The sequence below is a fragment of the Lepus europaeus genome, chromosome 22 (genome assembly GCF_033115175.1).
Source record: "Lepus europaeus isolate LE1 chromosome 22, mLepTim1.pri, whole genome shotgun sequence".
In the NCBI taxonomy this organism is placed as follows: domain Eukaryota; kingdom Metazoa; phylum Chordata; class Mammalia; order Lagomorpha; family Leporidae; genus Lepus; species Lepus europaeus.
In genome coordinates this window covers 10,926,068-10,950,100 of record NC_084848.1, presented here as the reverse complement: position 1 = coordinate 10,950,100, position 24,033 = coordinate 10,926,068, and the positions used below count along the sequence as shown (strand labels likewise).

The 24,033-nt window shown below is 63.1% G+C and overlaps 1 protein-coding gene across 1 annotated transcript in view; it reads right to left on the bottom strand.

Annotated features, from left to right (window-relative positions):
• CCDC88C (coiled-coil domain containing 88C) overlaps nucleotides 1-24,033 on the bottom strand; it is a 118,870-nt gene that overhangs the window by 29,313 nt on the left and 65,524 nt on the right. Inside the window, 9 exon segments of the mRNA XM_062181247.1 lie at nucleotides 1,907-2,926; nucleotides 3,982-4,119; nucleotides 6,995-7,158; nucleotides 10,617-10,761; nucleotides 11,232-11,378; nucleotides 21,035-21,193; nucleotides 21,662-21,743; nucleotides 22,281-22,465; nucleotides 23,054-23,194. Of these exon segments, the coding sequence (XP_062037231.1) occupies nucleotides 1,907-2,926; nucleotides 3,982-4,119; nucleotides 6,995-7,158; nucleotides 10,617-10,761; nucleotides 11,232-11,378; nucleotides 21,035-21,193; nucleotides 21,662-21,743; nucleotides 22,281-22,465; nucleotides 23,054-23,194 (2,181 nt within the window).

Sequence of the window (24,033 nt, the reverse complement as noted above, 5' to 3'; positions counted from 1 at the left end):
GTGGGTGTGGAACTCACTTGGGGGTTCCTTTTCCCTGACCCCCTTTATCCCCAGCACTGGGTGGCTCCCTGGGGGGCTCCACTTCCTGTCTGGTGTCACAGCTGTTTGCCTGTACGCTTACTCCAAGTCCTAAGACTTGCATGGCACGGGGACAGGGACAGGGACAAGCGCCACCTGCTCCTCCTCCTCATTTCTTTTTATCAGTGGAGCAGGGCTCTGGCCACTGGGCGGATGACGGCAGTGAGAGTTCTGCCAAGAGGCCACCTCTCTCTGTCTCTTCTGGTCCACCTGCCCCACGTACAAGGGCCAGAAACAGACCCCACCAGGGGCTGCATGAGCACAAGAGGAGAGCAGCCAGGAGCAGGAGTCACAGCGGGGACACGGGGACCACTTGGGGAGACGCGAGGACAAGGCTCGGCGAGGCGGCCAGACGCTGTGGCTGCAGCTGCTGGGCACCGTAACATCCCAGCACGTCCAGAGGGCCCCATGGTCCACACCAGGGCAAGGACAGACACTCCTGGACGCACTTAAATACAGCAAGAGACTCATGGTCCACCTTCGATCCTACAATCCTATTTCTAGGTGCCTGTATACAAGGAGGATTAGTGTTTTTTAAAATAGTGGAAAATATCAGAAACAACCTAAAAATCTAAAAACAATCACATTAAATCTATAGGAATAGGGGTTGGCACTGTGGTGTAGTGGGTAAAGCTGCCGCCTGCAGTGCAGTCATCCCATATGGGCGCCAGCTCAAGTCCCGGTTGCTCCACTTCCGATCTAGCTCTCAGCTAGAGCCTGGGAAAGCAGAAGATGGCCCAAGTCCTTGGGCCCCTGCACCCGTGTGAGAAGACCCAGAAGAAACTCCTGGCTTCTGGCTTTGGATCGGCACAGCTCCAGCTGTTGCAGCCAACTGGGGAGTGAACCAGCGGATGGAAGACTCTTCTTCTCTCTCTGTGTAACTCTTTCAAATAAATAAATAAATCTTTTTAAAAAAATCTACAGCAGTAAAAATCTCGCAGCCATGAGAAACCGTGCCGTTGCAAGCTGCTCAAAGGCATGAGAAAGACAGAACGCAGTGAGGAGGAACAGCTGCCTGTGCGGTCTGACAGCGGCACGCATGCGCACGGGACGGCCCGAGTCCGTGTTCAGCAGACCTGACTTGATCTGGAGTTGGGTCCTCCCTGGGGCTAGCGCTGTACAGGCCGGCTCTCCCTGGTGAGGCTGGGCAGGGGCAGTGAGGGCGGCTCCCGGGCAGCCGCAGGCTGTGCAGGGGACACCACCGACGTCCCCCGCTGTGTCTCTGAGCCAGGATGGCTGGGAGGGGAGGTGTGGTAAGTGCGTGTTTGACTGTCAGTGTGTCTGCCTGATGTTGGGTCTATGGGGAGGTGGTGATGGACCAGGGTGAGCTGAACGCCAGGAACCAGGATCTCAGGGAGCAGCAGACGCCCACTGGGGTCTTTACGCCATTAGGGATTGCTCCATTTAGAATGGGGGTGGGGCAGAGCTGCACGGTGGCACAGAAGGTTAAAACTCCACCTGCAGCGCCAGCGTCCCGTGTGGGGGCCGGTTCTTGTCCCAGCTGCTCCACTTCCAATCCAGCTCCCTGCTAATGCGCCTGGGAAGGCAGCGGATGATGACCCAAGTGCTTGGGTCCCTGCACCCATGTGGGAGACCCAGATGAAGCTCCAGACTCCTGGCCTTGGCCTGGCCCAGCCCCAACCATTGTAGCCATTTAGGGAGTGAACCAATGGATGGAAGACCTCTCTCTCTCTCTCTCTCTCCTTCTATCTCTGCCTTCCAAATAAATCTTTACAAAGAGAGAGAGAGAGAGAGAGAGAGAGAGAGAGAGAAGAATCAGGGGAACCTCCTCCTCTGGAGGGGGCCCTGCCCCAGCTGGGGTGCTCACCTCCCGCAGGGTCGTCAGCGTCCTCGTGTGCACGGTGACCTGCTTGGTGAGGTCCCGGTTGTCCCTCTCCAGCTCCCTGAGCTTGCCGGCCGCCTCCCGGCAGCGGGCCAGCTCCCTGTCCAGCGCGCGGCTCTCCTTCTCGGCGGCGCACAGCTTGGCGGTGCTGTCGTCCAGAACGGCATCCTTGAGCTCCACCTGCTGCCACAGCCGCCGGGCCTCCTTCTCCAGAAGCTTCTTGTCTTTCTCCAGCTGCACCACCTCCTGCTCCAGCGCCTTCCGGTCCTCCTCGGCCCGCTGCAGCCGGGAGCTGGCCAGCCGCAGGGCCTCCAGGTCCCGCCGCAGGGCCTGACGCTCGGCCTCCAGCTCGCCCAGCTCCTGCTCCAGGCCCTGCGGCGGCCGCAGATCCTCGGCGCTCCCGCTCTGGGAGCCCTGCTCCAGGCGCTCCGGCTGCTGGCCGAGGGCGGCGAGCAGTGCCACGTCGCGGCTCAGCACCTCCCTCTCGCGCGCCAGCTGCTGGTTTTCCCGCTGCACCTGCGCCACCTTGGCGCGGCCTAGGCGCACGGCCTCCACCGCGGCCCGCAGCTCCCGGTTCTCCTGGGCCAGCTGCTCGTGGTCGCGCTGCAGGCCCTCGAGCTGCACGGCCACGTTCTGCAGCGTGTCCAGCGACTTCCGCAGCGTGCCGTTCTCCTGCTCCAGGCCCTGGGCCTTCTCGGCGGCCGCCTGCAGGGCCCCGGCCCGCGCCGCCAGCTGCTCGCGCTCTTCCTCCAGCTGGCGCAGCTCCCGCTCCAGCGCCTCCACCCGCTCCGCCTTCTCCTGGGCCTGCTCGGCGTCCCCACGCGGCAGCTGCTGCTCCACTTCCAGCTGGCCGGGCCGGCCGGCGGCCTCCACCATGGCCAAGTGCAGGGCTCCGTGCTCCCTCTCGGCGTCTTTTGAGCAGGCCTCGCTGCTGACCTGTGACCTCTCCCGCAGCGACCGCACAGCTCGGCTGAGCTGGTCCTTCTCCTGCTCCAGGTCCTTGATCTGCAGGATACACACGGCACAACCCAGGCCCCTTCACCAACCCACTCCCACGGTCAGGGCGGGGCGGGGCGACTGGACAGCCAGGGCCTGGGATGCCCTCCCACTGTATACCCAAACACCACCCCCAGAGCCAGGCCACAGCGCACACACACAAGGACTGAGATGGTCCAAGTCAGAGCAAACCGCAGCTCTCTTCCTTACCGAAACTTCCAGCAGCCTCCCTCGGTACCAGCTGTCAGGAGCAGGCCTGCCTGTCCCTGCAGCCTTGCCCGCCCTGCTCCCAGCCCCTTCCTGCCCTTGCACGTGCTGCTCCCTCTGCTGTGAGTTCTCGTCTAGCCCTCAGGCTCACTGCTTCCTCATCTGTGGCACCAGCACCTCAGAGCAGCCACACGCGCCAACTCCTAACACAGCCCTGTGCCCCATGCTTGCTTCCCCAGCAGCCCCGCCCCAGCGGTCTGCCTCCCAAGCCGAGGGCCACCCCGGGCAGAGCTGTCTGTCTTTCTACCCTGAGCAGCACCAGCCCAGCCCTCTCCTCTCCCACTGCATACTGCTCCGGCACAGAGGCTGGAGACAAACACCGGACGCCCCAGCCTCCTGCAGCTCCGGCCTGGGCAGTGGCTGCACGCACACTCCTCACCCTGCACCTTCCTCCCGCACTCAGACCTTGGGGACATGCCCAGGTGCCTGCACCAGCCGGGGACAGCCTCAGCGTGGTTGGCCAAGGTTCCCCGCCCTGACACCAGACACTGAGGGCTGTGGCTTGTCCTCTGTCACGGGGCTGACACTGTGCACCTCCCAACGGTCAGCAGCACCCTCGGCCTGCGCCCGCTATGTGCAAGAAGACCGGTCCCCTCCTGCTCGAGGTCGGGACCCTCCAGACCGTCAAACGTCCCCTGAGAGGCAGAACCCACCCCATGCCCCCACCATGGGTGAGAACGGCTGGAGCCCCCCGCACCCGCCAGGCATAGCCAGGAGCGGCTGCCACCCCTCCTCCTCCCCGTTGGCTAGTCCTGTCGCGGGCGAGTCCCAGGGAGGTGTGAGGCGCTGGCGCCCACCTGCCTGGCCCTGTCGGCCTTCAGGGTCTCCATGTGGCTCTGCAGCTGCTCCTTCTCCCTGAGGAGCTCCTCGCTGAGGGTCTCCAGGTCCTGGCTGCTCTGCTTCTCTCTCTCCAGCTGGGCCTGCAACTTCTCCACCTGCAGAGCCCAAGACCCAGCCCGGAGCAGTCAGCCCGGCCCAGCGGATGCGCTTTCAAACCAAACCAAAGCCCATCAACCCCACGCCAGACTTCCTGGGACTTTGCTCCAAGGACCCGGGCCCTGGCTTTGTCCCACACCCTCAACCATCAGCTCGCAGCCGGCGGCCCGCAAAGGCTGCTGGGGGCAGAAACCATACCAGGCACCCACACGCGCCCAGTCCCTGCCCGACCCCCCGCTGTCCCCCGCTCTGCTTCTGTCACTCTTCTTGGCATCAGACCACTCATCCGAGGGCCACCTCCACGGGATGTGCAGACATCATGCCCCCCACCTGCCTCCCAGGACCCCTGCTCAGGTGGCCACGTCGCTCAGCCACTCAGCGCACTCCTTGTTGCGTCTCTCCTGGCACCTCCCCGGTCCTTGCTGCCGGTCTGCTCCCCGTCCCCCAGGACAGACGGTGCTGGGTGCTGCTCTGGCTACACGTCCTGCCCTGCTGAACCCTCATCTTGCCCTCGTGGCTCTCCTGCATTCTCCCCCCCCTCCCTGAAGGACCCAGAGGCTGAGCTGGCTCACTGTGCTGAGCTGGGAGCCAGCTGCCGACCTGCCAGCCCTGCGGGGCTCTCTGTCCTCCTGGGGATCCTGGCGTGTGGCTTGGGGTCTCCAAGGACACGCGTGCCAACAGATGCTTCTCAGGCCCTGGGCTCCCCATTCCCATGCAGGCACCAACAGGGTCACTCCCTTCTCCTGAAGACAAGGGCCCTCTTCTTCGTGGCTCACTCGCACACACGTGTGCACACACACGTACCCTGCAGGATGTTCCCATCGTTGATGTCCCCCACGCAACACCGGATACCCAGTGCCTCACACCACTGCTGCCCCCTGCTCTCCTTCTGTGGAACCCTCCCCTCCCCCCTCCTTATATACACCCAGTAGGGAGTGCGACATGACAGTAAGTATGGATTTGGTCTCTGCCCCAGTTTCCTGGCACACAGCTCCTAAAACCCTAGGGATCTCCTAAGTGCTGAGTGTCTTTTGTATGCTAATGAGATGGTGGGGGCTGGGGGCTCCCAGAGAGCCCCAGGAGGGGCTGGTTGCCATGGGAACCAGCCCTGCTAAAAGAGGGGGGATCTTTCAGAGAGGACACAAAGGCTGGAGGCTGAGCTCATCACCAATGGCCAATGACTCAACTAAGCAAGCCCTATGCCTCACACTGCGGCCTGCAGCGCCGGCATCCCACATGGGTGCTGGTTCGAGTCCCAGCTGCTTCACTTCTGATCCAGCACCCTGCTAATGTCATGGGAAAGCAGAAGATGGCCCAAGTGCTTGGGCCCCTGCATCCACGTGGGAGACCCGGAAGAAGCTCCTGGCTCCTGGCTTCATCTCAGCCATTTGGGGAGTGAACCAGCAGATGGAAGATCTCTCTCCCTCTCACTTTGTAACTCTGACTTCAGTAAGTAAATACATCTTTGAACAGGCTCCTGCCCAGAGGTTCCTGGACCGGGGACCAGGTGGAGGTGTGGGGAGCGAACGCTCATGCCCCACCCTCGGCAGCTGAGCTGTCCCCTCAGTAGTGAGTAACAGGAACCCGTCCAACAGCTGACTGTGCCCAGGTGGGGCAGCACACGGCTCAGAGCCAGCGGCTTGCAGCTCGGGGAGAACCTGGGCTCCAATGGGCGTTGGGGAAGGGATGGCGGTGGCTCTGTGGGGCCTGTGCCGAGTCCCGGGAGCTGGCGTGAGAGCCAAGGGCCAGGATGCCAGTCAGCCTGTGTGAGAACTGGAGCGTGGCCTGCTAGGAGAAACTCCCGGCCCAGTGTCAGTAGTCAAGTGCTGAGAAAGAGGTACGGAGGGAGAGAGCAGAAGGGGTGTCCGTCTCACAGGGGGCACCCCAGGACCCCACATCGCAGGGGGAGACAACAGGGCTCCGAGGCCCAAGCCGAGTGCAAAGAGGGGCGGGCGCGCTGCCTGGTGACTGCACTGGAGCCCAAGGCCTTCCCTGCGGGGTGGCCCCACACACACCAGGGATGCTGCCCGGCCACCTTTCTGCTGAGCAGTGGACTGGGGCTGGGAGCGAGGGTCTCACTTCCTGTGCACAGTGCACAAGGGCTGGGAGGGGGGGCTCACCTCCTGTGCACAGTGTACTGGATGGTGGGCTCACTTCCTGTGCACAGTGCACCGTGTGGGGGTCTCACTTCCTGTGCACAGTGCACCGTGTGGGGGGCTCACTTCCTGTGCGCAGTGCACTGTGTGTTGGGGGGCTCACTTCCTGTGCACAGTGCACCGTGTGGGGAGCTCACTTCCTGCGCACAGTGCACCGTGTGTGGGGCTCACTTCCTGCGCGCAGTGCACCGTGTGGGGGGCTCACTTTCTGCGCACAGTGCACCGTGTGTGGGGCTCACTTCCTGCGCACAGTGCACCGTGTGTGGGGCTCACTTCCTGCGCACAGTGCACTGTGTGGGGGGCTCACTTCCTGCGCACAGTGCACCGTGTGGGGGGCTCACTTCCTGCGCACAGTGCACCGGGTGGGGGGCTCACTTCCTGCGCACAGTGCACCAGGTGGGGGGCTCACTTCCTGCGCACAGTGCACCGTGTGGGGGGCTCACTTCCTGCGCACAGTGCACCGGGTGGGGGGGGCTCACTTCCTGTGCGCAGTGCACCGTGTGGGGGGCTCACTTCCTGTGCGCAGTGCACCGTGTGGGGGGCTCACTTCCTGTGTGCAGTGCACCGTGTGGGGGGCTCACTTCCTGTGCGCAGTGCACCGTGTGGGGGGCTCACCTTCCTGTGCGCAGTGCACCGTGTGGGGGGCTCACTTCCTGTGCGCAGTGCAGTGTGTGGGGGGCTCACTTCCTGTGCGCAGTGCACCGTGTGGGGGGCTCACCTTCCTGCTCAGCTGCTCGTTCTCCCTCTGCAGCTCGGCGCACCGGAGGCCGCTCTCCCGCAGGCCCTGCACGGTGCTCTGCAGGCCCTGGTTCTCCTTCTCCAGCTTCAGGATGCGGCTGGAGGCGCACTCGTTCAGCTCGAACACGAACGACTTCCTGGAGGCTGAGGCGCACAGTGGGTCAGGGCCGCCGCCCACCGGGCCCTGAGCCCCGAGCCCCTGGCTGCTCCTCCACCCCGGTCTCGTCAGGCTCGGCCAAGGAGAAGGCAGGGCTGCGGAGGGGCCGGCGCAGAAGCCGGAGCCCTCGGTCTATCGGGCTGCTACCGGGACCTCTGCCGCAGGGACGGCCGGGACCAGAACCTCGGCAGATTCCCCTGAGATTTCAGTGAGATGGGGAAAGAGCTATCGTGCCTGCAACAGCCTTACAAGCCCAGGTGAGACGAAGCTGCAGACAGAAGGAGACGCATCACCTCCTGTGCCTTACGTGGCTCAGGTGCACACGGAGGAGGGAGCGGCAGCCTCAGTCAGCAGTGGGGGTCTTGGCACGCTCCTACCCAGGCACGGCACGGCACGGCACGGCACGGCACAGGGCTCTTCAGGGAGCAAGAGCAAGTAGGTGCAAGCCTTGAAAGGTGGGGCCGATGCTCTGCACCCCTCATACGCCTGCTCTGCCCTGAGCGCAGGTCTCCTGAGGGCTGGACAGGAATCACGGCTGTCTCTGCCTGTCACACACACACACCTGCTGCTTAGCACTGCCCCCTCAAGCTGCAAACACACCGTGCGTGCACAGACCTCCTGGGCCAAGCTAAGGAGGACAGGGCTCTGTCCTCCCCACGCAGGTCCACGCCCAGGATGGCCAGCAGTACAGGCCCCACGGCCCCGAACATCCTCCAGGCCCAAGGAGGACAGTCTGTCTCTCCCTAACCACCCCCTCCACCATGGAACCACAGCTGCTTGCGACACCTGCCTGGCGGACTTGGTCCAGACCGTGCTACAAAACCTAAGCGGAAACACCCAAAACTTGAACTCAGCACCCGTGATCATGAGGACAGCGGCTGAGCAGCATCCGCGAAAGCGAAGTGCTGGGACGCACGCAGACTCCCCCGCCTGGGCCACGCAGCACAGTTCTGCGGTACCAGGGGCGTCCACACTGCCTTCCCCACTGCCACGTCTGTCCTTCCCATCTTCCCAAACCGGAACCATGCTAGCAACGGACCACAGCTCACTTCCTCGTCCACCTCAGTGCCAGGAGACTTATCCCGGCAGACCAGCTCACCCCGAAACCACCCAGGGGTCCCTACCGCGTACCCCCAGCAACCCGAGCAATCGGACGCATGTTCCTTATTTATTTATTTGAAAGGTTGAGAGAGAGAGAGAGAGAGAGCCAGACACAGAGATCTCCCACTCACTGGTTCACTCCCCGAATGCCTGCAACAGCTGGAGCCGAGCCAGCCCAAGTCGGGAGCTGGGCACTCAGTCGGGCTCTCCCTCGTGGGTGGCGGGAGCCTCTCAGGGTGTGCATCAGCAGGAAGCTGGAGTCCAGAGTGGGGCACCCTAGCACCGACGTGGGACGTGGGTGTCCCAACCAGTGTCTGGACCACACCCACCCCAAGAAAACCACAAGTTTCACCAAGATGGTGCCGAGGGCAAAGATGGGAGCTCCTGCCCCTCCCAAAGCCAAGGGCAGTGCTGAGAGGCGCCCACAGCCGCAAAAACAAACAAAACCGCAGCCATCTACGGCACCTCCCGCGCAGCCCAGACACCCTGGGAGGAGCCCCGGGGAGCGAGCTTGCGCTCTGTGCATCATCAGGTTCCGCACCACTCAGTCCACTGTGGAGCAGGCAGAAGACAGCAGCCCCTGGCGCTCACTGTGGACGCCGAGGCCAAGGGGCTTGAACCGCAGGCTGTGAAGGGGCTGCAGGACACGGCCGCGGCCGCCTCAGCACCCGGTCAGACCTGGTGCAGCGGAGTAGGCGCACGTTCCACTGGCTCCCAACTGGGACGCTCTGGGCACTGCCAACAAGACTGGATCATCGAAACGCAGCCCACCGGGCTCATTCTAAACATGGCCTCTCACCAGAACCAAAACGGAAGTTAGGTACTTGGCCCTGGTCACCCAGGTAGGCAGTGGAGGGGCTGGGACCCTAGGCCCCACACACCACAGAGGCCTAAGTACACCAGGACAGGTGTGTGGCACAGCGGTTAAGATGCTGCAGGGATGCCCTGGTCTCGTCCTCAAGTCCGGGTCCCAGCTCCACTTCCACTCCCAGTTTCCTTCCATGTGCTCGGAGGCAGCAGACCATGGCTCAAGGACCTGGGTCCTTGCCACGCACGTGGACGGCCTGCACTGGGGTCTGGGGTCCAGGCTCCTGGCCTTAGCTCTAGCCGCTGTTGACATTAGCAGAATGAACCAACAGATGGAAGATCTCCGTTTCTGTCTCTCTACCTTCCAAGTAAAGAAACCATTTAACATTCTTTAAAAAAGAAAAAAACTACCATCTTCCAGAAACAAAAGAACAAGCATGTTCAGGTTTTGCACGCACCACGCCAACACTTGTGCCAACATCATCCACTAAAAGAACTCACGGTCAGCGACCTTCCAGGGTTCACAAACGATACTGAACAGATGGAATCAGCAAGACCTTCTACCCTCCACCTGCTGCCCTGGTCCCGGAAAGACCACAAGAAACAGCATCACATGGGAGACCGTCCTCGGCGGCCTGCACCACCTGTCTGCTCCACCAGGGGGCAGCGGCGGACGTGGACGTCCAAAACCAGGAAATCCTGTATGCACCCAGGCACCTACAGCACCACCTGCTCTTGGGTTCAGAACGGACCCCTCGGAGAGAAGGGACATCCAGCGGCTTTCTAAACCTCATTCTTGGGGATGCTCGGTGGAATCTTCAAAAGCCACAATCAAGACAAGCCAGAAGCCTTACCCGCTCCCTAAGAGCTAAGTAAACACAAACTCACACTATCAGGTGCCTGGGCACGACTGACGGGTGCTATTTTCAAACACAGGAATTGGCTCATTGTTTGTCAGGCCTGGAGCTTCCTGCTCCAGTGCTGACTGTGCCCCACCCAGCCTTCCCAGGCCCACACCCGCCTTGGGGCCCTGGCATAGGCAGCAGGGCGTGGCCAGAAGGGAGGGGGAGAGGGAGAGGGAGGGGGAGAGGGAGGGGGAGGGGAGGAGAGAGGCCTGGGCGGGGGCAGGTCACTGGAGACCCCCAGGTCTCCTGAGCAGCAGCCACTTAGCATCCACACCCCGGAGACAGACAGCAGGTCATGCCCATCCTGCCCAATTATGCAAACCAAAGTGTTGATTGGGGACCACTGGGGACAGCTCCCACCACCTGGGGCTCTCCGCCATCCACAGACGAGCCAGAGATGTCATCTGGATGTCCCCCCTGCTGTACTCTGGGGGCCCGGGGTGCATCCACGTGAGAAGCCGAGAAGCCTGGCCACACGTAATTAGCGTAATTAGCGTCTCACGTCCTCACATCGAGGCTACCAGACCCCTGGGTTCTCCTCGGGGGGGCTCGAATGAACCGGCTCCACCGGGCACTGGAAGGAAATCCTGTTGCCTGGGGCGGGGGCGGGGGGGGGGGGCGGCGGCCCCTACCGTCGGACAGGTCTGCATTCTTGGACAATTGCTCCAGCTCCCAGCCCAGGTGGGCGGACTCGTTCATGCTCTGCTTCTGGGCGATCTCCAGCACCATGTTTTCCTCCAGCAGCTCCTCGATCCGCTTCTTGTCCGAGTCCCGGTCCTACGGCAGCAGACGGCAGGAGGGGATGCAGGAGAGGCTGCGTGCTGGGGGCGAGGGACTCCACGCACCTGCTCGCTCCTCGAGCCCCGCCGGGAGAGTCACAGCCCCGCCGACAACCCCCTGACCTGACCACCCAGGTGATGATGATCAGAGACAGCCGATCAGAGAGAGCCGGAGGCCTGGACGCAGCAGGGCTCTGAAGCCAGGCAGCTACACTCAGAGGCCGCATTATCCAGTCACAGCTCAGCCCCCACCAGAACTACACCTGCTGCCCCCACCAGACACACCCATGCCTCACCCTCGCACAAAGGCAGGGTGGGGGCCGTGCCGGGTGTTTTGTGGGCACTGAGCGGTGCCCACTCCAGCCCTCTTATCTGAACAAGCCACGGGCAGTGGCGGCAGCAGGAGGAAACCCAGACACCACCCTCCCAGAGCAGGGCCTGGCCCGGCCGCCCCCCACTCTGCCGTACCAGTTCCACGTCGTGCAGCTTGGATCTCAGCTGCAAGTTCTCCTTCTCCAGCTCGTGCACTTTGTCACCACGCGCCCGGGCGGCCGCCAGCTGCTCCTCGAGCAGGGCCTTGGTCTCGATGAGAATGATGTTATCTTCCCGCAGCTCCTGGGGCCACACGGACACAGGGGAGACGTCGGGCGAGGCCGCAAGGCGCAGGGGGACAGTCTCGGTGCCTACTGGGGACCCCTGGGGACAGCTCCCGCCGCCCGAGGCTTCAGCCATCATGGACGAGTGGGAGATGTTGTCCGGACGTCCCTGACTGACCTGGGGCCCGGGAGCCGTCCACGTAAGGACCCTGACACTGACGCTCCCAGAGGTATCTGGATCCCAGCATGCGACAGGCAGGCGGCTGTCACGCCGTCACCCTGTCACCCTTTCTCGCGAGGCGAGCATTCGTGGAATGCCTCTACCGCAAGGAACATCAATGGGTGCAGGAAATCTATCGTGGGTGGCCACGCGTCCTCAGCGTCTCTAACCTCATCTGGACAGATGGACCTGGGACCCCGTCAGGCCCCAGCTCCCTCAGCAAGGAAGGGGCAGTGCTGAGGGCCTCCTGGGGGGCACCTGTGCCACTCACAGGGGTCCTGGCAGCAGCGCCCCCCCCCCAAGCTTCCCTGCAGCTCAGCTCCCCTGCTGTCTCTCACGCGTGAAGGCTGGGGGATGGGGGGGGGTCCCTGGCAGTTTCCTGCAAGTGGGGCATCTTTGGGATGGTGACCTCACAGCACTGCGAACCAAGCACTCGTGAGCCCCACAGGTACCTCCCAGCGAGGGGCTCCCGGGCGCCTACCCCTGTCGCAGGAGGGAGCCATCTCGTTCCACCCAGCACTACTCAGCACCCTGGGGTGTGTGGGGGAGGCTGCGCAGCAAGGATGAAGGAACTGGGGGGGCAGGGCTCGACACGCCCACGGACCACAGGGGGTGGGGCACCACCGGCTTCCAGACTTTTGGGAGAGGGGGAGCTGGGGGCTTTGCAGGCAGCGGACACAGCCGTGATCAAAGCCTGGCATTGTGGGGGAGGCCTGGTCACCCAGCCCCGGAGCTCGCCTGCACACCCACCCCCTGCCGCCCCCAGCTGAGACCATGTGGGCTCTGTGGCCGGCCCCCAGGGAGGCGGGCGGAGCCATCCTGGGGTGAGGGGTTGACTGTGCATGTCCAGGAAGGAGGCTGAAGTCACGACCCCGGGGATGGGGCAGAGCCCCAGGCTGTCCTCAGTCCCATGGCCCATCCTCGCGGGCTCCTGGGGCTGGGAGAGACCCAGCCTGCCACTAAGGGTTTCACAAGGGAAGAAGGTCCGGCTCCCCTCGCGCTGCTGTCCCCGTGTCCACCGGCCACACTCCCAGCATCGCTCCTCCCTGGCCCTGAGCAGCCACAGCAAGGCTGCCCCTCCATCCTCACCAACTCCTGTTCAGCCTTCAAAACCCAGCCAGAGTTGCTCCCTGTGCCAAGTGCTGGGGAATCTATGGCTGCCAGTCTCTGAATCAGGAACTTGGGGCCCCCGTGTTCCCTGCTCGGACTCTCCCCAGGGGCAGGAGTGCCCTGCTTCTGCCCTGGTGAGCCTCACCTGAGCGTTCAGTAACACTGCAGGGGGCAGGTAGGCTGGGGACGTCTGGCAGGCAAGGTACACAAAGGTGCCCGAAAGTGGCTTCCACCGACTCAGGTGCACCTGTTTTCTGGTGGCCTCAGCGCTGTTACTTCCCATCAACAGGAGTGTCTCGGGCGCCTGGCACGTCTCACCACTCACAGTGAGATGCCAGACCAAGCGCAGGGCTCCACCAGGGACAGGTGTGGAGGGAGATGGACCCCAGGCCCGCACGCCCCGCCTGGCCCTGACCCCAGCTCAACCAGCAGGCCACTCACAGGCCTGGCCCCACCCGGCAGGCCAATGGGGGCTCTCTCTCAAATGATTTTTTTTTAAAAAGAGAGACACAGGGACCCCAGCGGGAACAGAAGCTCTCTCTGGATTTAAGTTAGTACGTTCCCTGCTGACAACATGGTGTCTTCACACCAACGCCAACTGCTGGAGGCAGGGCCCCTCCTCGGAGCCCCGCCCCCGGCAGCCACCACCCCTCTGTGAGCACCTCTGTCTCTCCCCCACCCCCACTCCCATGTCCTCCCTCCAGCTGGCTCTCAGCAGGTGGTCAGTCCTGGGGTCAGACAGTCGCATTCCAACCCCACCGTCCACCCACTAGCTTGGCACCTCCGACAGTGAGCAAGTTACTAATTAACCTTCAGCTCTCTCATCTGACAAAAGCGAGAGGCGCAAGAGTGGCCGCTAACCCTCCCAGGGCCACCATGTGATCAGGGCCGGGGGCGGGGGTCCTCAGGGACAGGGGCCTCACCGCTCCTGGGAAATCCATGCATGCCAGCCAGACGGCGGCATGGGGCCCTGGAGCACCAGGCAGTGAGTGTCTGCAGCCACAACCACGCAGCCCCGGCGGGGGCACACGGCGGCCCGAGCCAACACGCGGGGGCAGCTGCGTCCCAGCTGAATGTCACCAGGACAGACGCGGGCAGATCTGGCCCACAGACTGCAGTGGGCACCAGGACCCAAGGCTAGGCAGGAAGTCACACCATGACAAGGCCACGTGAGGGGCTCTGCCTGGAGTTGGGGGGGGGGGGGTCTCCAAAATGACCTGGAAGCAGGAGGCTGGGGGAGGCGGCCTGCGCAGCTCACCCACCCAGCCCTGGGCTGGTCCTGGGCTGTGGCTCTGCAGCCAGGCCTGGAGGGGTCTGGAGCACAGCCACGGGGGCCCCGGGCAAGCAGCAGAGGGTTCCACAGGGGACAGAAGTCGGCAAATACCAGAGTGAATTTTACTCCAGGCAGCTGCCCGTGGCTGAGGGGCTCTGGAAGACCCCTGTGGCAGCAGCACCGAGGGATGCGAGCGATGAGGGGAAGCTGGGGAGGATGTCTGGCGTGCAGACCCCAGGACAACGGCAGGGGCTGTAGCACCCACGCAGCACACATCTGCTTCTGCGCGGCCGCGAGCTGTGGAGTGGAAACGGGCAGGTGGGTGGGGACAGGTGCCCTGGGGCCCGGCCCGGCGCCGGTGAGCACAAAGGGGCACCATGGCTGACCGAGCTCCGCCTTAAGTCCCCACTTGGTGACCCCAGGCAGGCTGGAGGGGCTGGACCGAGAACTTGGACACGCTGACCTTGCGACTGGCCAGAGGCCTGCAGCCCAGGAGGGGGACCCAGCCCAGAGGCTGACCTGAGACCTGCTGGCTCAGCCACGTTACTAAAGCTGGGGCGGGAAGCAGCTAATATGGCCACGGGGGAAGCTCGGAGGGGAAGCTGGGAACGAGGACAGGGATGTTCAGGGTTAACCCCAAGCACCTGTGAGGGCAGAGGCGGTGGACAGCAGGTGCGCAGGGGCCTTGTCAGGCGAGCCAGGAGGCCGCGGCCGGGGACAGGGGACTCAGGGACTGTGTTGTGGGCACCCCTGCCTAGCAGGAGGGGTTCTGGAGGAGGAGCGCAGGCAGAGATGCGGCAGCACCCGGGAGCACCCAGGACAAGGGCGAGACTGTGCCCCTGCTGCACACAGGCTGACAGAGGGAAGCCGAGGGACAGGGCAGCTCTGCCCGTCTGGGCCTGGGAGGTGGCTTCAGCTCAGGGGTGGGGGGGCTAGCGAGCCGTGGAAAGTGCGCTGTGTCTGGAAGGCGGCAGAGGCTGGGGAACCCTAAGCACACATACATCTTGTGCAGCTTCGCCTCCTGAGGAGGAGGAACCCCAGTGCCAGGGTGGGGGCTCGGCGGGGTCAGAGGGGCCTGGGGGAGGTAAGCGGAGCTGAAGCCACCTCCCAGGCCCAGACGGGAAGAGCACACACCCTCCCCACCCCCAACCTGATCCTAGGCACCATCCGTCACCTTAGGTGTGTCCCTGGATTGGGGGGTTGTGTGTGTGTGAGAGAGACAGACAGACAGAGGGCAGCAGAAATAGACACACACACTCTCTTCCTCTGGGACTGATCACTACCTCAACTCCTGCCAACAGCACCCATACCCACTGTGCCCAGGCTGGCCCCCAGGACACGCCCCTTTCACAGACCTGCCCTCAGCGGGTGTCAGAGCTGGGACAGTGCCCTGCGGGATCTCTGTCTCCCGAGCTGTTTGGAGCCCAGCCCCAGCCAGGAGCGCAAGAGGGCCTCGAGCACTCTGCCTGGACGCACACGGCCCCAGCGCATCTGCCCTTGGCGTTTGGTAGACAGTCAGCTGATCACAAAATGTGGAGGAGAGAGCCTTCCAGCACCTTCTTCCTGCTTTCGTTCTCACCCCGCCCCCAGCCTGGCCTGGGAACACTGAGCAGGTTGCAAAAGGAAGCCAAGGGCCACCCTGTGCACCTACCCCACCCTTCCTCTCGACCGAGGGACGCCCGCTCTGCTCCGCTCTCCTTGCTGGTTTGATCCTCACCTACACCAGACCGGGAGCCACAGAGCCGACGCCAGCAGTTGGAAGACCAGTGCCTCCCACGGGCTCTGTCTGGGCACCGGCATTTCCATGCTCCTTGGGGTTAGACTGAGCATCCCTTGGGGAGGTGGCCCGGGCACCCGTCTCTCCCTCGGTACCCAGAGCGTCACAGGCACGGCTGTGCTCACCGACGCAGCCGGGCTCTTCCTCTGCTCTCGAGCCAACCACGAGCACTCACAGGCCCGCCCCTGCCATGCCCAGGCTGCCAGTCAGAGCTGCAAGCCAACGGGTGTTCCTTAACTTGTCCATGGCTCCCGGGCTCAGGTGAGACAGAGCCCCCACCCTCGGGGCTCCGTGTCCAACAGGAGGCTGCCCTGGCCATGCCACACCCACAGACTAACCCCTGTGGCGGCTGGGCAAACCCAGCCCGGCAGAGGGAAGGCCGGGGTGAGATTCTACACTGCTGGGCCCACGTATAGCCCAGTCTTCCTGCGTGGGAGTGCCCGAGACCCAACAGGGAGGCGAGAGCCTACACTGCTGGGCCCACGTGTAGCCCAGTCCTCCTGCATGGGAGTGCCCGAGACCCGACAGAGAGCCTGCAGGAGCAGACGTCCAGGCCCTCCTCCCTAGGACCAGGGGGCAGCCCTGCAACGCGCCTGGAAGTGGCCCCCTCAGCCGAATCTGAAAGAGGAAGCAGCAGACTACATCCTGAGAAATGAAGTCTGAGACCCACAGCTCAGACAGGATTAACGTTTGCAACTCTTTCACAATTAAACCCACGTGATCAAACAGGCAGGGGCGGGTCTGAAGCCAGCAATGTCTCTGGGGTCCTCCCACTGGGCTTGTCCCCTCCAGTACCCATAATTTATGTTGCAAAACATGAAACCTACTGCAAAGCTGAAACAACTCCATGGCACCCACCCATGCCCACGGCACCTGGGTTCTACAAGCCACGTCTGCCAGCACGCCTCCACCCATGCAGCCAGCCCTGTGCCCAGTCGGTCTTTATCTTCTGGATGTTATACCTCATACTTGGGTCTTTTCTAGTCTAAGGGTTTAACACCTGCAGGTCATGGGGCCGGCGCTATGGTGCAGTGGGTTAAAGTCCCAGCCTGCAGTGCCAGCATCCCATATGGGCACCGGTTTGCATCCCCGCTGCTCCACTTCCAATCCAGCTCCATGTTAATGTGCCTGGGAAAGCAGTAGAAGATGGCCCAACTGTCCCTGCACCCACGTGGGAGACCTGGAAGACGCTCCTGGCTTCGAATCAGCTCAGCTCCAACCGTTGCAGCCATATGAGGAGTGAACCAGTAGATGGAAGACCTGTCTCTGTCTCTCTCTCTCTCTCACTCTCTCTCTGTAACTCTGTCTCTCTCTCTGTAACTGTCTTTCAAGTAAATAAAATTAATCTTAAAACAAACAAACAAACAAACAAACAAACAAAAAAAAACAACCTGCAGGCCAGCCTCAAGTCACAGAAGTCTGCATGGCACTGGGAGCCTTGACTGCTTAGAAACTAGACTTGGGCTGGCGCCGTGGCGCACTAGGTTAATCCTCTGCCTGCGGCACCAGCATCCCACATGGGCATCGGGTTCTTGTCCCAGTTGCTCCTCTTCCAGTCCAGCTCTCTGCTGTGGCCTGGAAAGGCAGTGGAGGATGGCCCAAGTGCTTGGGCCCCTGTACCCGCATGGGAGACCAGGAGAAAGCACCTGGCTCCTGGCTTCGGCTTGGCGCAGCTCTGGCCGTGGCGGCCATTTGGGGGATGAACCAACGGAAGGAAGACCTTTCCCTCTCTCTCTCTCACTGTCTAACTCTATCTGTCAAATTAAAAATAAAAGAAACTGGACTTAACGCCCCCTCCACCCCAACGAGGCCAGCATGTGGCAGAGTGGTTTAACCTGACGCCTATGACACAGGCAGCCCCCTGTGAGCACTGGTTTGAGCCCTGGCTGCTCCACTTCCGATTCAGCTCCCTTACTGATGGGGCAGTAAGCAGCAGCAGATGACTGAAGTGCTTGGGCCCTGCCACCCCATGGGAGACCCGGATGTGGGTCCAGGCTCCCGGCTTCAGCCTGGCCAGGCCCAGCCCCAGCTGTTGCAGCCATCTGGAGAGTGAAGCAGTAGATGGAAGATCGAGCCCCTTCTCTCTAATGCTGCCTTTCAAATAAATAAAAATAAATCCTTCAAAAAAAGCTTAGGATGGATCCCTTGCAAATGTGCATCCCTGAACCCCACAGAATCTGGGCTTTCGTGGAAAGCCGGGGAAATTATTGACTGGAACAAAAGCACAGTGGCCCAGCAAGGCCCCTGTGCATGAAGGGGCACCCACCCCTGGAGGGACCGATGGCCCGGGCCCGGTCCTGCCGCTGCTCCTGCCGCTGCTCCTACTAGAGGCACCCTGTCTCCAGCTGCACTCCAAGTGAACGCCCACACACACCTGGGGGCTGGAGGGGGGGGGACAGTGGGGCAGGGGGGCCTGTGGCCCTGTGCTCAGCCTCCGCAGGTGTCCGAGAGGCTGGGGGGTCGGGGCGCTACAGCACAGGCGAGCATGGGGTGTGGGGGTGCTACAGCACAGGCGAGCAGCGCCACCCAAGGCCAGCCCCAGAGAGGATCCACCAGCGGTGTTGCTCCTCCCGGGGGCAGCGGTGGCTGAGAACAACCAGGAAGGACACGGACCCACGGACCAAACTCCTGCTCCAGGGCAGAGCCTGGCGGACGCGGTCCTCAGTAGAGTGAGCCGGAGACATGCGTGCACGCCCCGCCCTGTGACCACGCCTGGGGTGGAGGAGCCCCCCTTCCACACCCACTGACCTCTCACCGGTCACCCCCGACACCCCAGGGCCTCATGGCCCCAGCTTGGCCACGGGTCGTGCCACGTGCTTTGTTCCCCAGCTCTGCACAGCTCTCCCTGCCTGGCTCATTCCTCGGTGCCACGAGCCTCCCCTCCCCTGCGGCCCCAGCGGCCATCAACTCAGAGGCCGTCCTGGCCAGGGGCCGGCTCCCCCACCGCTCGCCAGCAGCTGGTTCTGGCAGGGCAGGGGGCGCCCCGTCTCCTACACAACCCCGTCCACGTATGCACCCCCCACCATGGCACTGTACGGGGGTGGCCCCGTCACTCACACACAGGATGGTTTCACGTCTGGGAGCCGTCCTAGGCGCCCCGCAAGGGCTGCAAAGATGTGGTGACAGCTGTGGTGACAACACAGACCACTGTGCGCGTGCTCCTGTCCCCCACTGTCGCTGCAGTCCTGGTGTCACGGGCGTCAGACACGAGCAAAACTCACTCCTCTCCGCAGCGGCCTGGACTCAACCAACCCGGCCCAACCCGTGCCAGCCTTGGCCTCCCTCGCTGCCCAGGAGGGGGCATCTCCCGCCCACACAGGATGGCTCGTGTGACAGGAGAAGGAACGCAGACGGCCCTCGGTGGACTCGCCGCGAGGACGTCACGCCCCTAACCCCCGCTCCACAACCGCCGTGGTCTACAGCTGGCACAACCGCCAACACAAAGAGCTCCTGCCACTCACGCACGCCGGGCGAGGGCGGAGAAGACACAGCCATGGTGCGCCTCCGCGGCCTCGGCCGGCACCAGGAAGCTGCACCAGCATTAAGTCGTGGATCTTGCGGTGACCTTCACAGTAAAAACGATTACCTGATGTGAAAACACCCTGTGCCCACGCAGGGGGTGGAATTTGCAAACAGGAAGAGGCCCTCCCAGGACACTGTCGACAAGCCCGGCCACTCCTGGTGCATGGCTCCTGGTGCAGGGCCAGGACCCATCAGGCACTGAGCCGCCGCGTATGCATGTCAGAGCCAGGACACTCGGTCCAGGCTGGGAGGCTGGGAACCCACGCACAGGCTGGATCCTGAAACCCAGCTCCGGGGAACAGAGGTGTCGCACTCCACTCCTGACCCTGTCCTGGGGCTGCGTAAGGTCCCCAGGGCACAGGAGAAGCCGCTGGGGGAGCCTGTGTGTGACATCCCTGGTCCTCCCGCCCGTGGCATTTCCAGGAAGCCACGAGGCCCCGCCAGGACAGGCACAAGTCTGAACCCTCTGTGCCAGGACTTACAACCCTTGGAATGAGCAGAGCCAGGGCCTCTCCTCCCCGCCCTGCCTCTGCACAGCCTCTAGGCAGGGCCACCAGGTGTCCCCAAGGTCCTCAGGGCATCCTCCAAGGGGGCCTGAGGAACAGGCAGGCGCCAGGCCCTGGCCTTCCCCAACCAGCCCTGGCCCAGCCCAGGGGCTCCAGGGCACAGCAAGAGGGCCTTCGGCTGCCCCCTGCCCTGACAAGGCTGCCGGCACACACAGGGATCTGACAGCGGGGAGACAAGGACCACACGGAGTCCCCACAGCAGGGTCCCCCCCAGGGAGCCCTGGCCAGCAGGAAGAGATGATGGGATTATTTCTGGAGGTCAGACCCACTCTGTGCTCACATCTGGCCCTGCCCACCACCTGTCTTCCAAGTGGAAGGAGCTCACACAGGGAAACAGAACCCTTCTGGACCCTGGCACGGGCACCAGGGCCAAACTGCCACACCCTCGGACAAGCGGTCCCGAGGGCCACAGGGGCCAAAGGTCAAGCATCAGTGATCCCCTGGGGCTGGCTGCAGTTTAGTCTTGACCCCTCACCGGCACTCATTTAAATAAAGGCCCTGGCACAGCTTGCGTGGCCACAGGCTCACCAAGGGACCTCACGGGTCCTTCATTGACCCCGTTTACAGCCTCAGGCTGCAGAACTACCCTCCCATTCCACAGATGAGGAAGCTGAATCCCAGAAAATTAGCCAGAGACACCGCCGAGTCTGAACAAAGAAGGGACAGCTGTTAGGAGGCCACCTGGGCCACCTGCACACGAGGGCCTGGGTTTGGCTCCCAGCTCTGTGCCCGACTCCAGTGTCCTGCGAACGCACACACTGGGAGGCAGCAGGTGACGGCTCAAGCCCTGTGTCCCTGCCGCCCACATGGGAGACCCAGAACGAGCCCTTGGCTCCTGGCTTTGGCCTGGCCTAGCACCAGCTGTTGTAGGCAACTGGGGAAAAAATGGGAGATGTCTCCCTCTCACTCACTTGTTCTCTCTCTCACTCTGTTGCTCTGCTTTTCAAATATAGAAAAGTAAACTTGGAAAAAATAAAAGACTGTGTGCTACTCTTTAAAAAAACAACACCCCCAAAACCAGGTGCGTAGCCAGGTCCTCACTGGAGCAGGACACGGGAGAACCACCAACCCTGGAGGGGAGCACTGCGCCACGCAGCCACGCTGCTGCTCCTCGCCCTGAGACTCCCGACCCTCACGCGTCTCCCCACAGAAGCCGCCCCGGGGGCCGCGTCCAGCAGCAGGTGCGGGAGCCCGCCTGGCCACCGACCTCCATGCGGGCCTTGTAGAAGTCCACGTCGTGCAGCTTCTCCCTGCAGCGCAGCAGCTCCATCTCCAGCCTCTCCACGCGGCTCGCCTTCTCCCGCAGCGAGTCCAGCTCGTCCCGGTAGGCGCGGGCAGACCGGGCGTCCGCGGCCAGCTGGGTGTTCTGGGAGGGGTGGAAAGGCAGTGGATCTTAGCTTGGGGCGTCCTGGGGATGCTGGGGAGGGGGACAAGTCCCTAAGTGTGGCGTCTCCAGGAAAAGCCTCATTTCTGGTGGCACTGGCGCTCCCTGTGCATGCGACCATGCAGGGTCCCCACAGGCCACTGCCAACAAACACGGTCATCCCAGGACGTTATTAGGACAACTGGCTCCCACGTGGTTCTGCTACACGTGCTCGATGTTGCACTCCTAACCTTGCAGGTCTGACCCCAGTCTTTGGACATAGGGACACGTGCTCACCGCCCGCCCCCTGGACACAGGGATTTGGGCCTGCCGCCCGCCCCTGGACACAGGGACTCGGGCCTGCTGTCTGCCCCCTAGACACTGGGACATGGGCCTGCTGCCCACACCCTGGACACAGGGACACGGGGCCCCCGCCCACCCCGTGGACACTGGGACGGGCCTGCCGCCCACCTCCTGCTTGGTCTTCTGCAGCTCCAGCACCAGCTGGTCCACCTCGTGTCTGGTGTCCACAAGCTGCTCCGTCTTGTCCTCCCTGTGGGGCAGCGAGAAGCAGGGATGCAGGGAGGGTCTTCCTCGGCTGGCCCTGGAGTGGGCTTCCACCTCCCCGGACCATGGCAACGAAGCCGGGGACCTGGGCTCCTGGGGGCGCGAGGGGTCTGCAAAAACTCCTGACTCGAAACTCGGACATTTTCAACACTGCAAACGACCTCCACCCATCACCTGTGTTTCTGACAGGTACGGAGACCCCAGCTGCATGGATGACAGGTGAGGGACAGCAGTGCTGGCTGCAGGAAACGGGGGCCAGGCTCCCCCCCCAGCCAGAACACCATCAGGGCTTATTCCACCCCAAACTGGGCCTGTGTGTGGACCAGCAGGCTACTTTCAAACACGGCTTCTGAAGTGTGGACTGGCAGGGCAGGGAGGGGACCAGCCCACGGTCACACAGCAAGCTCTGAGCCGCCCCGAGCTGCCAGGGCCCAGTCAGGGTCTTCTGCCTGAGTACCGCCTGTGCAAGCCAACCACACCAGACACATGTTTGCGACACGCCACGGAGGAGCGGGGGACTCACAGCTCCTGCCGGACGCGCCGCAGCCGGGCCTTGGTGTCAGCCAGCTCCACGGCCAGGTGCTGCTTCTCCTCGCTGGACAGGCTGCTGGTGGGGCTGGGCGTGGAGTCCACGCTGGAGGACTTGGCGGGGCTGGGCGGGTGCTGCGCCTGCAGGTAGTCCCGCTCCTGGGTCAGGTCCACGATCAGCTGCAGGGGCACAGGGCAGGTTCAGCAGTGCACTCCTGGGCCTGGCAGCGCCCAGTGAACGGGGCACTGAGAAAGAGGCTTAGCGGGTAGAACGCCCACGCCCCGTACTGGAGTGGGTCTGAGTCGTGGCCCAGCTCTAGAGTCCAGCTTCCTGCAAACACGGGCCCTGGGAGGTAGCAGGCGATGGCTCAAGCGGTTTGGTCGCTGCCACCCACAGAGAGCCCCGGCTCCCACTTTTGGCCGGGCCAGCCCCAGCCAACTGTGAACACCTGGGAGGGACCCAGCTGATGAGAGCTCTGTCTGTCTCTCTGTGTCTCCAACACAGGCCAGCAGGAGACAAGAGGATATTCCAGCTGAGACTGAGACTGGGGGGAGGTGGGGAAGGGGGAGGAGAGTTGTCAGGGAGGTGACACGCTGGGGACCAAACAGTGGGCAGAGGGGGGACCCTAAGCTTACATCCACCCTCCCATGGGCCGCTGTCCCTGCAGGGGCCGCAAGCAGGGGGAGCTGGCACATCCCCCCAGAACCTGAAAGGCGGTGCTGGGAGGGGGCGGGGCGGGGCAGGGGGGAGAGGAAGGAGGGCCGCACCTCGGTGCACTCGTCCCGCTGGTCGATGAGCCGCCGCAGGTGGAACACCATGCTCCGGGACAGGGCCTCCAGCTCCTCTGGGGCCACGTCCGGCAGCTCCAGCCACTGCAGGTCAAACACATTCTCCTGGTTGTGGGTCACCTGCGGGCACACACGGCATGGTGCTGAAGTGGCCAGCAGGCGGACACAGGTGCCACCTCCCTGGCAACCACGTCCCTCCCTGACAGATGTGCACAGCCACCAAATCAGGCTCAGAGAGCCAACGATTTCTCCTTTAAAAAAAAAAAAAAAAAAAACACCATCCTCTGGTTTCTGGAAGGGACCCATTCCAGTGCCCAGGGCTCACGAGCAGGAAACAAAACCAAAGCAGCCAGAGCCACACGCCTGGCGACACACACCAGCAAAGCTCGGGAATTGTCCCGAGGAGCGCACGGAGGGAGAGGAGGGCTCTCAAAATCCCACATGTGCAGGAAACAGCGGGGAAAACCAGGGCTCTGCCCACACAGCCCCTCAGTTCCCAAACCCCCACCTCTCCACACTCTGAACCCGCTCCACACCCGAGGGGGTGCCAAGGCTGCGGGCTCTGAGGCTAGCAGATGGTCAGTGATGGCTGAGACCATCAACGGAAAGACTGGCCCGGCCCTGGTGCGGTCCGGCTGCACCCGCTACTCGCCACAGGCCACGCCTGCCCCTGCTCCAAGTCCTGACTCAGAACTCTCTGCCCCCAGCCACAGCCCTGGCATTGACGCGCCACACTGGGGCTCTGTGTTCCCGGCCTCGGCCAACCACACGCCAGCCCTACCTACCGCTCGGGTCTTTCCCACCCATTCACCTCATCTGCCCCGTCAGCCTGCAGGCTGGAACTAGCAGACACCTCACCCCAGGATCGTTAACGCACGGACCCTTGCTGGAGGGAGGACCGAGAACGTCGGGTGGACGTCTCCTAGACCGGAGGCGGACAGGGTGGCTCACTCCCCTCC